General features: G+C 50.4%; 1 protein-coding gene across 1 annotated transcript; it reads left to right on the plus strand.

The window, feature by feature from the left end:
* Window positions 1-30: 30 nt before the first annotated feature.
* SWI5 (SWI5 homologous recombination repair protein) lies at window positions 31-5106 on the plus strand. The gene is made up of 6 exons (XM_040225723.1): window positions 31-51; window positions 116-237; window positions 584-632; window positions 2708-2829; window positions 3866-3960; window positions 4796-5106. Exons 1-6 carry the CDS (start codon window positions 31-33, stop codon window positions 4858-4860), a joined length of 474 nt encoding a protein of 157 aa, XP_040081657.1. The 3' UTR covers window positions 4861-5106.
* Window positions 5107-12412: the final 7306 nt, after the last annotated feature.

The following is a 12412-nucleotide window of genomic DNA, read 5'->3' on the forward strand; positions in this document are numbered from 1 at the left end:
AAAAAAACACTGAAAGCGCAGCCGCAGAGTATGCGGCCTCTGTCCTGCCCTGCGGAGAAGGACTGAGCCGGCTCTCGGGGAGTGCGTGCGTAGCTACGCTTTGTGACGTTCCTAGTCTCCGTCACAGGATTCCAAGTACCTGGCAGACCTGAGGAGCTTCGTTTCCGTCCTCGCCCTGGACCCTCCTTCTCTGCAGCGCCCCCCGAGTCGGGGGCCCCGGACGCCAGGGCTGAGGAGGTGGGGAAGGAGCTGATAGCAGGGGGAATGCACATCTCTTCCCTGTCTCTTTGCGTGACACCCCTGTAGCTCTGCCTGAGACTTTCTCTCCTCAGAGATCACCTCCATAGACGCACCCCCCGCCCCGCCATCCACTCCTCCAACACTCCTCCCTGTCAGAAACTCCCCTTTTTCGAGAATTCCTACCCTGATCCCAGAACCATTCTCTGTCCCCTTCCCAACCGGATCCAGTCCGGGTTCACAGCTGTTCCTCCTCTCCACACACACCCCCCCCACCCCCCCACCCCTTTCCTCCCCGGGCGGCCTCTAGGTCCAATCAGACTTTTTCCCTCGGCTTTCTCTCCAGGATTCAACCAGGACTTTCCAAAAGTTGCGGCGGGGCCTTCCGATCCCCTGTGAGTATGCCTGTGCCCCCTCCCTGCCGTCCCCCCTGTATGCTGCTCCCAGCCCTTCCCTCCTTCCCTAACAGCGGCTGACCCACCCCCCAGCCCCCCTCAGGGTCTTCCCCCCAGCTGACCTGATTCCACAGAGAAACTCCAGGTCATTTCTCAGTCCTTCCCCATCATCTTTTCCTCCTGCCCGCCAGGCTTCAGAGAAGAAACAGCGTTCCTGTCCTTTGTCAGGGTTACCCCAGCCCCTACAAAGGCGCTCTGTCTCTCCTCCTCCCTGACATCGCCACAGGTGGTTGGTTGGTTGGTTTTGTTCTTTTCACACCATTCTTTCCCTCACCCATTCCACCCACGTGGAGACCACTCTCATTCCCTCAAACACAGGTGCTCGCTCCTGCCCTACAGCACTTGAATATGCTGTCCCTTGTGTGGAATACTTTTTTCCAGCTTTTTGCCAAACTGATGCCTCCTCAGCCTTTAAAGTTGAGCTTCCTCGGAGGAGTCTCAGCTCCACTTCAGGCTCAGGCCACTTGCTCTGTTAGCACACCGTACTTCAACTTCAAAACACTTTCCAGACTGCTAGTTAGTTGATTGGTGGTTTTTCCTTCATTCATTCACTTGGTGAATTCATTCGAAATAGTGCTTTCTGTGTGCCAGGTCAGGGCTTCCCTGGTGGCTTAGACGGTAAGGAATCCACTTGCAATGCAGGAGACCCAGGTTCGATTTCTGGGTTGGGAAGATCCCTTGGAGAAGGGAATGGCCACCCACTCCAGTATTCTTTTTTTTTTCTCCCACTCCAGTATTCTTGCCTGGAGAATTCCATGGACAGAGGAGCCTGGTGGGCTACAGTCCATGGGGTCACAGAGTCTGACACTACTGAAGCGACTTACTTATGTGCTAGGTCCTATTGTAGACACAGGGCCATCAGCTGTGAAAAAACAGAGTCCCTGCCCTCATGGTGTTCACCCTCCAGTGGTATAAGGCCATCAGTGAAAATAATATTATTAATGAAATGTACAACGTGTCAGGTGGTGAGAGATGTTAGAAAACATCAGGACAAGGGGTAGTGTGTGAGGTGGTTAGATGGGGTGGTAAGGGAAGGTCTTTCTGATGAAGTGTGACTGGTGAGCCCAGCTTTCCATGGAAATATCTGGAGGAAGAGCATCATTGTTAGGTGTTGTATGTGTGGGACTAGGCTCTATGTTCTATGAAGGCAGGGGGCCGGGCTTGATGTCTTATCCACTGCTCAACCCCTGCAGCCTTTGGCAGTGCCTGGCAGCTAGTACTTACTCATGATTTGTTGACTGGTTAAAAACCCCAGTGTGGCTCCAACCAACATTTCCTGAAGATTAGCAGCATATCAGGCCCTGCCTTCACAGCTTTTAGATGCAGAAAGGACAAAGGTGAACTGTAGCCCCAAGGAAGTATTTTGTTACCCAATTAGATTTTTTAAAATATTTACTTATTCATTTGGCTGCACCAGGTCTTAGTTGCAGCCTGTGGGTTCTAATTCCATGACCAGGGATCAAACCTGGGTTCCCTGTGTTGGGAGCATGGAGTCTTAGCCACTGGCCCACCAAGGAAATCCCCCAGTGAGGTTATTATCATAGACTGGAGAGGAGAATCCAAGAGGTAGACCTGAAGTGGATTCGCTAGGATCAGATTGGGAACCAGGATGAGCCCTTTAGTTAAAGTTGGGTTTGGCTGAAAGTGAAAGGAAACCCTGAATAATGGTGGCTGAAACAGTCATCGGGGACCCATGCCTCTATCATCCAAGACACGGTTCAACTCCATCGTCCCTCCACTGGCAGGAAGGAAGAGGGCCACAGAAAGGTGTACCCTCTCCCTGGAAGGACAGTTCCCAGACATAGAATCCACTATTTCTGATTAAGTTCCACTTGCCAGAACTTAGTTATAGGACCACATCTAATTCCAAGGGAAGCTGGGAAATGTAGTCTTATTCTGGGTAGAGGTTGTCTGTTACCACCCTGAAGCAGGGAGTGGCTTTTGGGGGGACAGCGTGGAGGTTCTGAATTGTAGATAATTGATCAGTCTGGCTTCTGACTTTTTGTGCCACTCAGCGGCCATCTCCCAAACCTGGCCAGGCTGACAGGGCCAGCAAGGATTCTCTACAGCTTGACATTCAGAAACTCAAGGAGAAGAAGGACATGTTGGACAAGGAGATCTCCCAGCTATTATCAGAGTAAGTCTCGTTGGGTTCCTCAGTGTGCTTAGAATAACTTTTTTGTGTGTGGGGTGGGGGGGAGGGCGACAGGGGTCATACCATGTGGCTTGTGGGATTTTAGGTCCCCAACCAGGGATTAAACCCAGGCCATAGCAGTGAAAGCACTGAGTCCTAATCACTGGACCACCAGGGAAGCTCTAGAAAACTTTTAACTAGTGCCCAGTAACTCATGGATGAGGATAAGAGGCTTGTGCAAGCTTCCTGATGGGAAGTGGGTGGCAGAGGATGAGATGATTAGATAGTATCACTGACTCGATATGGACATAAGTCTGAGCAAACTCAGGGAGATGGTGAAGGACAGGGAAGCCTGGCGTGCTGCAGTCCATCGTCTCAAAGAGTCGGATAGGACTTCGCGACTGAACAACAGCAATGGTCACTGAAACCTAGCTTAGCATAAAAACAGGACTGTGCCATTGGCATCCAGCAGCCTCAGCAGCTGTCTCAGGTAAGGTGTGGTCAGGCTCGGAAGGACCAGGGGAACTGGGAGCTGAAAAGCTATGGGTCTCCCACTCTCTGTCGGGAACCCATGGTCTCTGCCTCTGCTTCTGTCCACACATGGGCTCTGCCCTCCCTCTGAAAGTGGGTTTTCAGTGCCAAGGGGACACTGGCTCTTCCATACCTCCTGGGTTTTCCCACGCTTCATGCTCCAGCCACAGGGCACAGACCAAGGAACCTGTGAATACCTGTGTTACACTTGAGGGGATTTGACTAACCACTCATGTGCCCGTCTGTGAATCCCTCAGCTCTGACCAGAGTTACATAGTACCAGCGTGCCTGGAGACCCCTCCCTAAGGGTACAGGGAGAATCTGCCAGGAGTGAGACAGTGGGCACAGGAGTGAGACGAGGGCAAGGTCTGTCTTGGCATTGCTGTGTTCCCAGTGCTGAGCACCCAGTAGGCCCTTAGTGAGTAAGGGCCTTATTACCTCTGAAGCTGGGAGCCTTATCAGCTTTCTTAACGATTCTCTCTCTCTCTCTCCCCATTTCCCACCCCAGAGGCTACAGTGTAGATGAACTGGAGGACCACATCTCCCAGCTCCACGAGTATAATGACATCAAGGATGCGGCCCAGATGCTGCTGGGCAGACTAGGTGAGAGAAAGTGGTCAGGGAAGGCCTCTCAGGAGACAGACCCCTGTCCCTGGGAGGAGAGACGAGTCTTTGAGGAAGCTGGAGGAATGGCATCACCAAATGGCAAGGGCAGAGGCTTCCCTGGAGGTCCAGCGGTTAGGACTTCACCTTCCCATGCAGGGTGTGCGGGTTCGATCCCTGGCTGGGGAGTTAAGATCCCACATGCCTCCAGGTCATAAAACAGAAGCGATATTGTAACAGATTCAATAAAGACTTTTAAAATGTGCTGTGAGCTCTGCTAAGTTGCTTCAGTCACGTCAGACTCTTTGTGACTGTAAGCCCTCCGGGCTCCTCTGTCCATAGGATTCTCTAGGCAAGAATACTGGAGTGGGTTGCCATGCCCTCTTCCAGGGGATCTTCCCGACCCAGAGACTGAACCCATATCTCTTACATCTCCTGCATTGGCAAGCGGGTTCTTTACCACTAGTGGCACCTGGTCCACATTAAAAAAAAAAATCTTATAGTGGTCAGACATGCACATGGGCTGGGGCTTGCAGCTAGTCAGACACAATGTCAGTGTAGATTTACATTTGCAGCTGGTGACTCTTGTTGCTCTGTGTGGAGAAAGGATTCTTGGGGAACTTTGCTTCCTCTGCCAAGTGGGTGAGGGTTCAGTGAGTCCAGTTTGGAGTGAGTGGACAGGGCCCATAGTGGAGGAGCCTGGAAGGAATGGCAGGAAGATTATGTGGCCAACAAGGGGAGCAGGAAAAAAGTGCAGGAGGAGGTCCTGGGTGGGCCAGGGCTTTGGCCATTCTCCCTCCCACTTCGCTCACTGGACATCCTTCCTTCCTTCCAGCTGTGATCCGAGGTGTCACCACCAAGGAGTTGTATCCAGAATTTGGCCTAGACATGAATGACTGAGCTCACAGCCCTTTGCCCACGGCCCACTGGGACAGGCAGATGCGGACATGAGAAGAAGCAGTGAAAGCCCAACCAGTGAACCCACAGGCTTTCCAGCAAGAAAACATCAGAAGCCCTTTTTCTAGAGAGCCCAAGCCAAGTCAGGAGGGAGCCCAGCTCCAGGGTTCCCGACACATTCCAAGGATACCTGTGTATGTGTATATATCCTGTTTATAAATAAACATGAGTGATTTTGGTTCAAATCTATATGCTGATTCCCTCTCTTCTGATAGCCCCCTGATCCTAACCTGGAAAAAGAGAGCCTGCCTTATGTGATAACAGGCTTCCACATGCCAGGGACTGTGCTAAGTCCATTACCTCCAATGCTTCATCCTATGAAGAATTAGTATTACTATCCCCATTTCACAGATGAGGAAATTGAGACTCAGAAAGGCACAATGACTTGCCTAAAGTTAGACACCCAGTAAGTGGCCACACAGGGATTTGAGCCCAAGTCTTAACTCTGAAGTTTCTAGTGTGCAACTCTGCCTTTGTGAGCTGGGAAATGAGCAGGTAAGAGCTGAGAGTGAAATAGCGACATTGGGAGGAATTCATCCCTAATCCACAGAACTGGGGTTCCAGTCCCCAGTTGAAACCCTCTGCCAATCGTGGGTGAGCTGTGGTCATTTCTTCATTGCGCAATGCTCACCATGAACAGCCATCAACTGGCAGAAGTGCAACCTGAGTGTTGTGACTGCTCAGTGCAAACAAGAATAACAGGATGTCACTATTAACTAGTTACCCTGGCTATTCCCACTGCCCCTCTGCCCGGTCCGTGCTGGACATACTCATAAGATTTCAGATGTGATAGCAGTGCTTAGGGACAGGCTGTCATGATGTAAGTATAGTCTCTATCAGTAAAAACCAGCCATGCAAGTCAGGTCTGGGTTTGAATTCCAGCTCTGCCTACTTACAAGCTGTGTGACCACGGGCAGCTAGCTTGGCCTCCATAAATAGAAATGACTATAGTACTGTACACATCAGGGCAATTTGCCTTAGCTGCCTTAACAGTCAGACCTCCTTGTTTGTCACTCAGTCATGTCTGACTCTGCGACCCCATGGGCTAGCCTGCCAGGCTCCTCTGTCAATGAGATTCTGCAGGCAAGAATACTGGAGTGGATAGCCATTCCCTTCTCCAGGGGATCTTCCTGACCCAGGGATTGAACCTGGGTCTCCTGCATTGCAGGCAGATTCTTTACCAGCTGAGCCACCAGACTCCTTGGCTGAATGTGATCAAGGTTCCTTTGTCTCACAAAATCTGACGAGTATCTGGTAGCCCTCCTACATTTCAGAGCTTCACTGCTGGAATCCACAGTGGGGGTAAAAGAGATGGAGAAGACATATCAGCTCTGAACCGACTCACTCCCAAATGGGCAAACGTCACTTCTGCTCACAGACAAATGTTCCAGAGCTAGCTATGTGGTCTAAACTGACTGAAGGTACCTTGGAAATGAAGCTGAGCACCCGGATATGTGATGGGGACTAGCCCACTCCAGTGTTCTTGCCTGGACAATCCCAGGGACGGGGAAGCCTGGTGGGCTGCCGTCTATGGGGTCGCACAGAGTCGGACACGACTGAAGCGACTTAGCAGCAGCAGAAGCTGCTGTTGGAGCCACAAGTACTACCTCCAAAGAGTGCTTCAGGGATTTAATGAGCAACTGCCTAGGACCCAGAGCCTGGGAACGTGAGTCCAGCGCCCCTTTAATGCTGGACAGCACGTTGTCCTGCTCAGGGGCCGGCATGACCCAGGCCCACACTCTGGTCCTGTTGCAGACTGCAGACAGTTGGCTTGTCCTGCCTCTGTCTAAACAAAAAGGACCTGGGTCTCTGCCACACAGTGCTTATCTGCCAGCAGGAAGGAAGAAGCACTGACAGGGACTTCCCTGCTGGTCCAGTGGCTAAGACTACATGTTGCCAATGCGGGGGACCTGGGTTTGATGCCTGCTTGGAGAACTAGATCCCACATGTAGCAACTAAGAGTTCGCTTGCCTCAGCTAAAGATCCCAAGTGCCACATACAGCATGCAAAGCTGTTACACCGTCATCAGCACACCATGTCTCCACACCTCCACCACTTCTTACTTGCTTAATTCCCAATCTAGCTCATGTTGACCTTTCTGTAGTTAATTGATCCTTTTATTTCTCTTGCCTCATTTTGGTAATTTCAAATCTTATAACAAGATATCTTAACAACTCTTTCCTTTATACTAGTCATTTTGCTTGACTCTAACCTTATCTTCAATTTCAAAAATTACTAGAGAGTAAGGACACTTCTCCCTAGTCCACTAAAACCCCTGCCTCTTCACATTTTGTCGTGTTTTCTTTTGTTTATGTCTTCGTCAACTAGCTTGTGGGATCCTAGTTTCCCAGCCAGGGATGAACCCTGGGCCCCAGGGTAGTGAGCACACAAAGCCCTAACCACTGGACCACCAGGGAATTCGCCCTGTCTCTTTGCAAATTATAGATCTCTAACAATTATGTGTTTGTTTTCTTTTTTTTTTAAGACTGTATTTTGTTTGTTTGTCTTTGGCTGCACTGGGTCTTCGTTGCCGCCCATGGGCTTTCTCCAGTTGCAGTGGCTGCGCTTCGCATCGCAGTGCCTTCTCTTGTTGCAGAGCACGGGCTCTAGGCACATGGGCTCAGTAGTTGCGGAACACGGGCTTAGTTTCCCCAGGGCTTGTGGGATCTTCCCAGATGAAGGATCGAACCCTTGTCCCCTGCCTTAGCAGGAGGATTCTCAACCACTGGACCACCAGGGAAGTCCTATAGTGCCTGTTTTCTGATGATTGCCCTGAGTTGTATTCTTCCGGAAGGCAATATAAGGCACTAAGGTAGGTTCCAAGTTCTCCAGTTGAGAAGGACTACGCTGCCAGTGCTCCAGAGACTTTTGCATTTGGGGCCAATTTTAAAGGCACCCTTGGAGGATGCTTGGAAAGTATAACCCAGGTCCCTTTGTGTGAGGTCAGCACTCCCAGGTGTCATGGTGGGAAGAGGCCTCAAGGGGGCAGTGTCTACTCAGAGATATGCCCAACTGCCAGGAAGCTGCCTCTAGAAGGGCCCTGGCTGGGAAGGTCTGGTCCTACCAAGCCACTGGCCGTAGATCCTCAGAGTGCCCCACAGAGAAGAGGGGGTTCTCTGTGGCAGCACCCCCCAGCCCCGAGTCTGAAGTGATCCCAACCGCCATCCCAGGCAGTAGGGAGCCAACTGCTGGTGGAATGCAGACAGTGATGGGTGCCATTGCTCAGGACGTGCCCAGATGGTGCTAGGAAGCAGGCTGCCAAGGACAACTGACACTGTGAGCGTGGAAATGTTGTTTGATCACCTCCAGTGTAAACCTTACCCCAAAACATTTGTCATTTGACATGTCCACTGGAGTTCAAAACACTAACAAAGGGCAATCTGTATTTTCATCCCTGAGGGCTGAAAGGGGTCATTTCTGGGCAGCCTGACCTCACCAATGCAGTGTCACCAAACAGTAGGACACTTTGGGGAGGGGAGGAAGGCCAGATTGGGGCCCTCTTCTATGGGAGAATGGAGCCTGTGGGGCCCCAGGCTTAATGCTTGGAGCCAGTGAGATGAAAGCGCTGGTTACTGTCAGGCACATGGGTAGCAAATCGGGGGAAAGGTGACAACCAGCACCCAAACCAGTCAGAAGCTGAAGGTTTCCCCAGAGCGGGGTTGACGGCAGTAACAACCTAACATTTCTGAAACCCTTTGGATCATCTGGGAGATAAGAACTTCATCTCCAGCACCTCCCAACCAGACTGCCAGGAGGCGAGTGTCCCCATTTCCAAACTGAGGCTCCGAGGGGTGGAGCAACTTGCTCAAGGTCACAGACCCAAGAAGCAACCAAACTGTCTGGCTCCAAAGCCTAGCTGATGGTGGGCTGTCCTGCCTCCCAGCTGAGTCTCACCAAAGGTCACGCATTAATAGAAGGAGTCAGAACTTGAATCCAGAACTCTGAGCCTTTAAGCCCAAGGTCTTAGCCACAGATCTCTGCTGCGCTTCTTAAAAGTTGTACCTGGGACTTCCCCGGTGGTGCAGTGAATAAGAATCCACCTGCCGAAGCAGGACATACAGGTTTGATCCCTGAGCCACAACTACTAAGCCTGAGCTCTAGGGCCCACGAATCACAAGTACTGAAGCCTGTGTGCCTAGAGCCTGTGCTCCGCAGCAAAAGAAGCCACCGCCACGAGAAGCCCTCACGCCACAACTGAAGACCGTGCAAAGCGACAGAGACCCAGCATAGCCATAAATGAATAAATACTTTTTTTAAAAAAAGGTTATACCTGCCCAAGTGCTTCCCAGGTGGCGCTAGTGGAAAAGAACCTCATTGCCAATGCAGGAGACTTAAGAGACATGAGTTCAATCCCTGGGTCAGGAAGATCCCCAGGAGGAGGGCATGGCAACCCACTCCATTCTTCTCGCCTGGAGAATCCCATGGACAGAGGAGCCTGGTGGGCTACAGTCCATAGGGCTGTAAAAAGTCGGACACAACTGAGGCAACTCAGCACGCACACACATATCTGACCAAAGATCTGACCTAGAGGCCAGGCCAGTGACCAAAAATGAACAGCCTCACTCAGCCTTGAGTTGGGCATTGGCCCCTCTGTCCTGATTCCTCTGAGTAGGTTTTGCTCCTTTCCCAGAGAAAGGGAAGAGGTGGAAGTAGTGACAGATTTCCTCTTCTTGGGCTCTAAAATCACTGCACTGCGGATGGTGACCACAGTCATGAAATTAGAAGACGACTGTTTCTTGGCAGGAAAGCTATGACAAACCTAGACAGGGTGTTAAAAAGCAAAGACATCACTTTGCCAACAAAGGTCCGTCTAGTCAAACCTATGGTTTTTCCAGTGGTCCTGTATGGATGTGAGAGCTGAACCATAAAGAAAGCTGAGCGCCGAAGAATCGATGCTTTCAAACTCTGGTGCTGGAGAAGACTCTTAAGAGTCCCTTGGACTACAAGGAGATCCAACCAGTCAATCTTTTTTTTTTTTTAATTATTTATTTGTTATTTTTGGCCGTGCTGGGTCATCACCAGCTCTTCTCTCGTTGCGGTGAGCGGGGGCTACTCTCTCGTTGCGGTGCACAGGCTTCTTATTGCAGTTGCTTCTCTTTTTGCAGAGCACAGGTTCTAGAGCATGCAGGCTTCAGTAGTTGCAGCACACGGGCTCAACAGTTGCACTTCTTGGGCTCTAGGGCAGAGGCTAAACAGTTGTGGCACACAGGATGAGTTGCTCCATGGCATGTGAGATCTTTCTGTCTCAGGGATTGAACTCCTGTCTCCTGCATTGGCAAGGCAGATTCTTTACTGCTAAGCCACCAGGGAAGCCCCAAACCAGTCAATCCTAAAGGAAATCAACCCTGAATGCCCACTGGAAGGACTGATACTAAAGCTGAAGCTCCAGTAGTTTGGCCACCTGATGTAAACTGCCAACTCATTGGAAAAGACCTTGATGCTGGGAAAGATTGAAGGCAGAAGAAGAGGGCAACACAGGATGACATGGTTGGACAGCATCACCAATTCAGTGGATGTGAACTTGGGCTAACTCTGGGAGATGGTGAGGGACAGCGAGGCCTGTCATGCTGCAGTCTATGGGGTCGCGAGTAGTGGGACACAACTTAGCAACTGAACAACAACAATAATTTCCAAACCTCTGAGTGTCACAATTACCGGAGAGGGCTTTTGAAGAAAAAGATTTGGGTCTCTAACCCCTCCTCGGGGATTGCACTTTGGCAGGCCTGGAACAGGGCTGTATTTTTTTTTAACAAGCTCCCCAAGTTTTTTTGATATCTGAGCTCCCCGGATTGTGTTCCTGGGTAGTTGACAAGTTGCTTCTAACCACCAGCAATGACGTCCAGTCAAATTCTACCTCCAAACTGGCCATCTTCCAACTCATCTAGAGAGCCACTGGACCCTAAGAGCCAGCCCTGGATCAAAACCAGGTGAGATTGTATCTGGCTTTTCCCCAGAGGCTTCTCATAGGCCCTCATAGGCCCAACATTAGTTAGCTCTGCTCCTGGGCTGGAGCTGACCTGCGGCTCCACCCTTCACCCTGGCACCAGCAGACCTGCCTGGCTGGTTTACCTGGGAGGAACTTGGCGGCCTGTTTCACCATCTTAGGGTTCTTCTGGCTTCTGATTTGCTAGGGGATCAGGAAGTACTGACAGGGTTGGGGTCAGCGAGAAGAGAGCTGGGCAACAGGGGTCAATTTGATCATGGGCTGCTTTGTAGACCCCTGAGGAGGCTAGAAGGCCCCGGGATAGCCCATCACCGCAACCATCACACCTGACCGCCCACCTGATACTTGCCTCTCTTAGTCAACCTCCACCGCCCTTACTGCATGGCGAGCCAAGTTTCACCCAGAGGGGAACTTCTTGGAGTGACTAATATCAGTCCCTCTGCTTATCCAGCCCACCTCCAGATGAGTCCCATGCCTCCTGCTGAAGTGCTCAAAGCAGGGGGATCAGTCAGGGTCTGACAGGATATTGCAGAGGAAAGCAGATGATGATACAGTGGTGGAAACCGGGTTTTGTTTTTATTCTGTGGCCAAACAGAGCTAATGCTCTGCAGGCTGTGTCATGTATAGACAGATGTGGGAGGCTGGGCCAGTGGCTGGACACCCCAGGCCTCAGTTTCTACATCTATGAAGTAGGTAAAATGATACCTGCTGTGGCCACTTCACAAGTGATCACAGATATAAAAGCTGGTTTAATGACCATAATGAAATAGACAAATGTCAGCTCATTCTTACGATACATTTGTGTGTGTTAGGCATGTTCCTGGCTCCTCTGGGAAAGTAAGGTCCTTATAGCTCAAGGTGGGGCCTTGATGAGCTAACATTCTTGGTACAATAGTAGGGGGCAGGGGGAGTGAGCTGGGAAATATAAAAAAAACCTCGTATCTTGAAAACTGCAGTTATCTGGATATTGATGTTCATTCATTCAACAAGTAACATTGAATGAATATGCATTCACTGTCCACAGTGATTTTGGAACCCAAGAAAATAAAATCTGCCACTGTTTTCATTTTCCCCCCATCTATTGGCCATGAAGTGATGGGACTGGATGCCATGATCTTAGTTTTTTGAATGTGGAGTTTTAAGCCAGGTTTTTCACTCTCCTCTTTCACCTTCATCAAGCAGCTCTTTAGTTCCTCTTCACTTTCTACCATTAGGGTAGAATCATATGCATATCTGAGGTTTTTTATATTTCTCCTGGCAATCTTGATTCCAGCTTGTGATTCATTCAGCCCGGCATTTCGCATGACATACTCTACATATAAGTTAAATAACCAGTGTCACAATATATAAACTTGATGTACTCCTTTCCCAATTTTGAACCAGTCTGTTGTTCCATGTCTGGTTCTAACTGTTGCTTCTTGCCCTGCAAACAGGTTTCTCAGGAGGCTGGTAAGGTGGTCTGGTATTCCCATCTCTTTGAGAATTCTCCAGTTTGTTGTGAGCCTCCCCTGGAGAAGGGAAAGGCTACCCACTCCAGTATTCTGGCTTGGA

The sequence above is a fragment of the Oryx dammah genome, unplaced genomic scaffold (assembly GCF_014754425.2).
Source record: "Oryx dammah isolate SB20612 unplaced genomic scaffold, SCBI_Odam_1.1 HiC_scaffold_25, whole genome shotgun sequence".
In the NCBI taxonomy this organism is placed as follows: domain Eukaryota; kingdom Metazoa; phylum Chordata; class Mammalia; order Artiodactyla; family Bovidae; genus Oryx; species Oryx dammah.

Coding starts and splice junctions, on each gene's coding strand:
- SWI5 (XM_040225723.1), top strand. CDS start 31: ATGCGGCCTCTGTCCTGCCCT. Junction 52..115: donor TGCGGCCTCTGTCCTGCCCT/GCGGAGAAGGAC, acceptor TGACGTTCCTAG/TCTCCGTCACAGGATTCCAA. Junction 633..2,707: donor GCGGGGCCTTCCGATCCCCT/GTGAGTATGCCT, acceptor TGTGCCACTCAG/CGGCCATCTCCCAAACCTGG.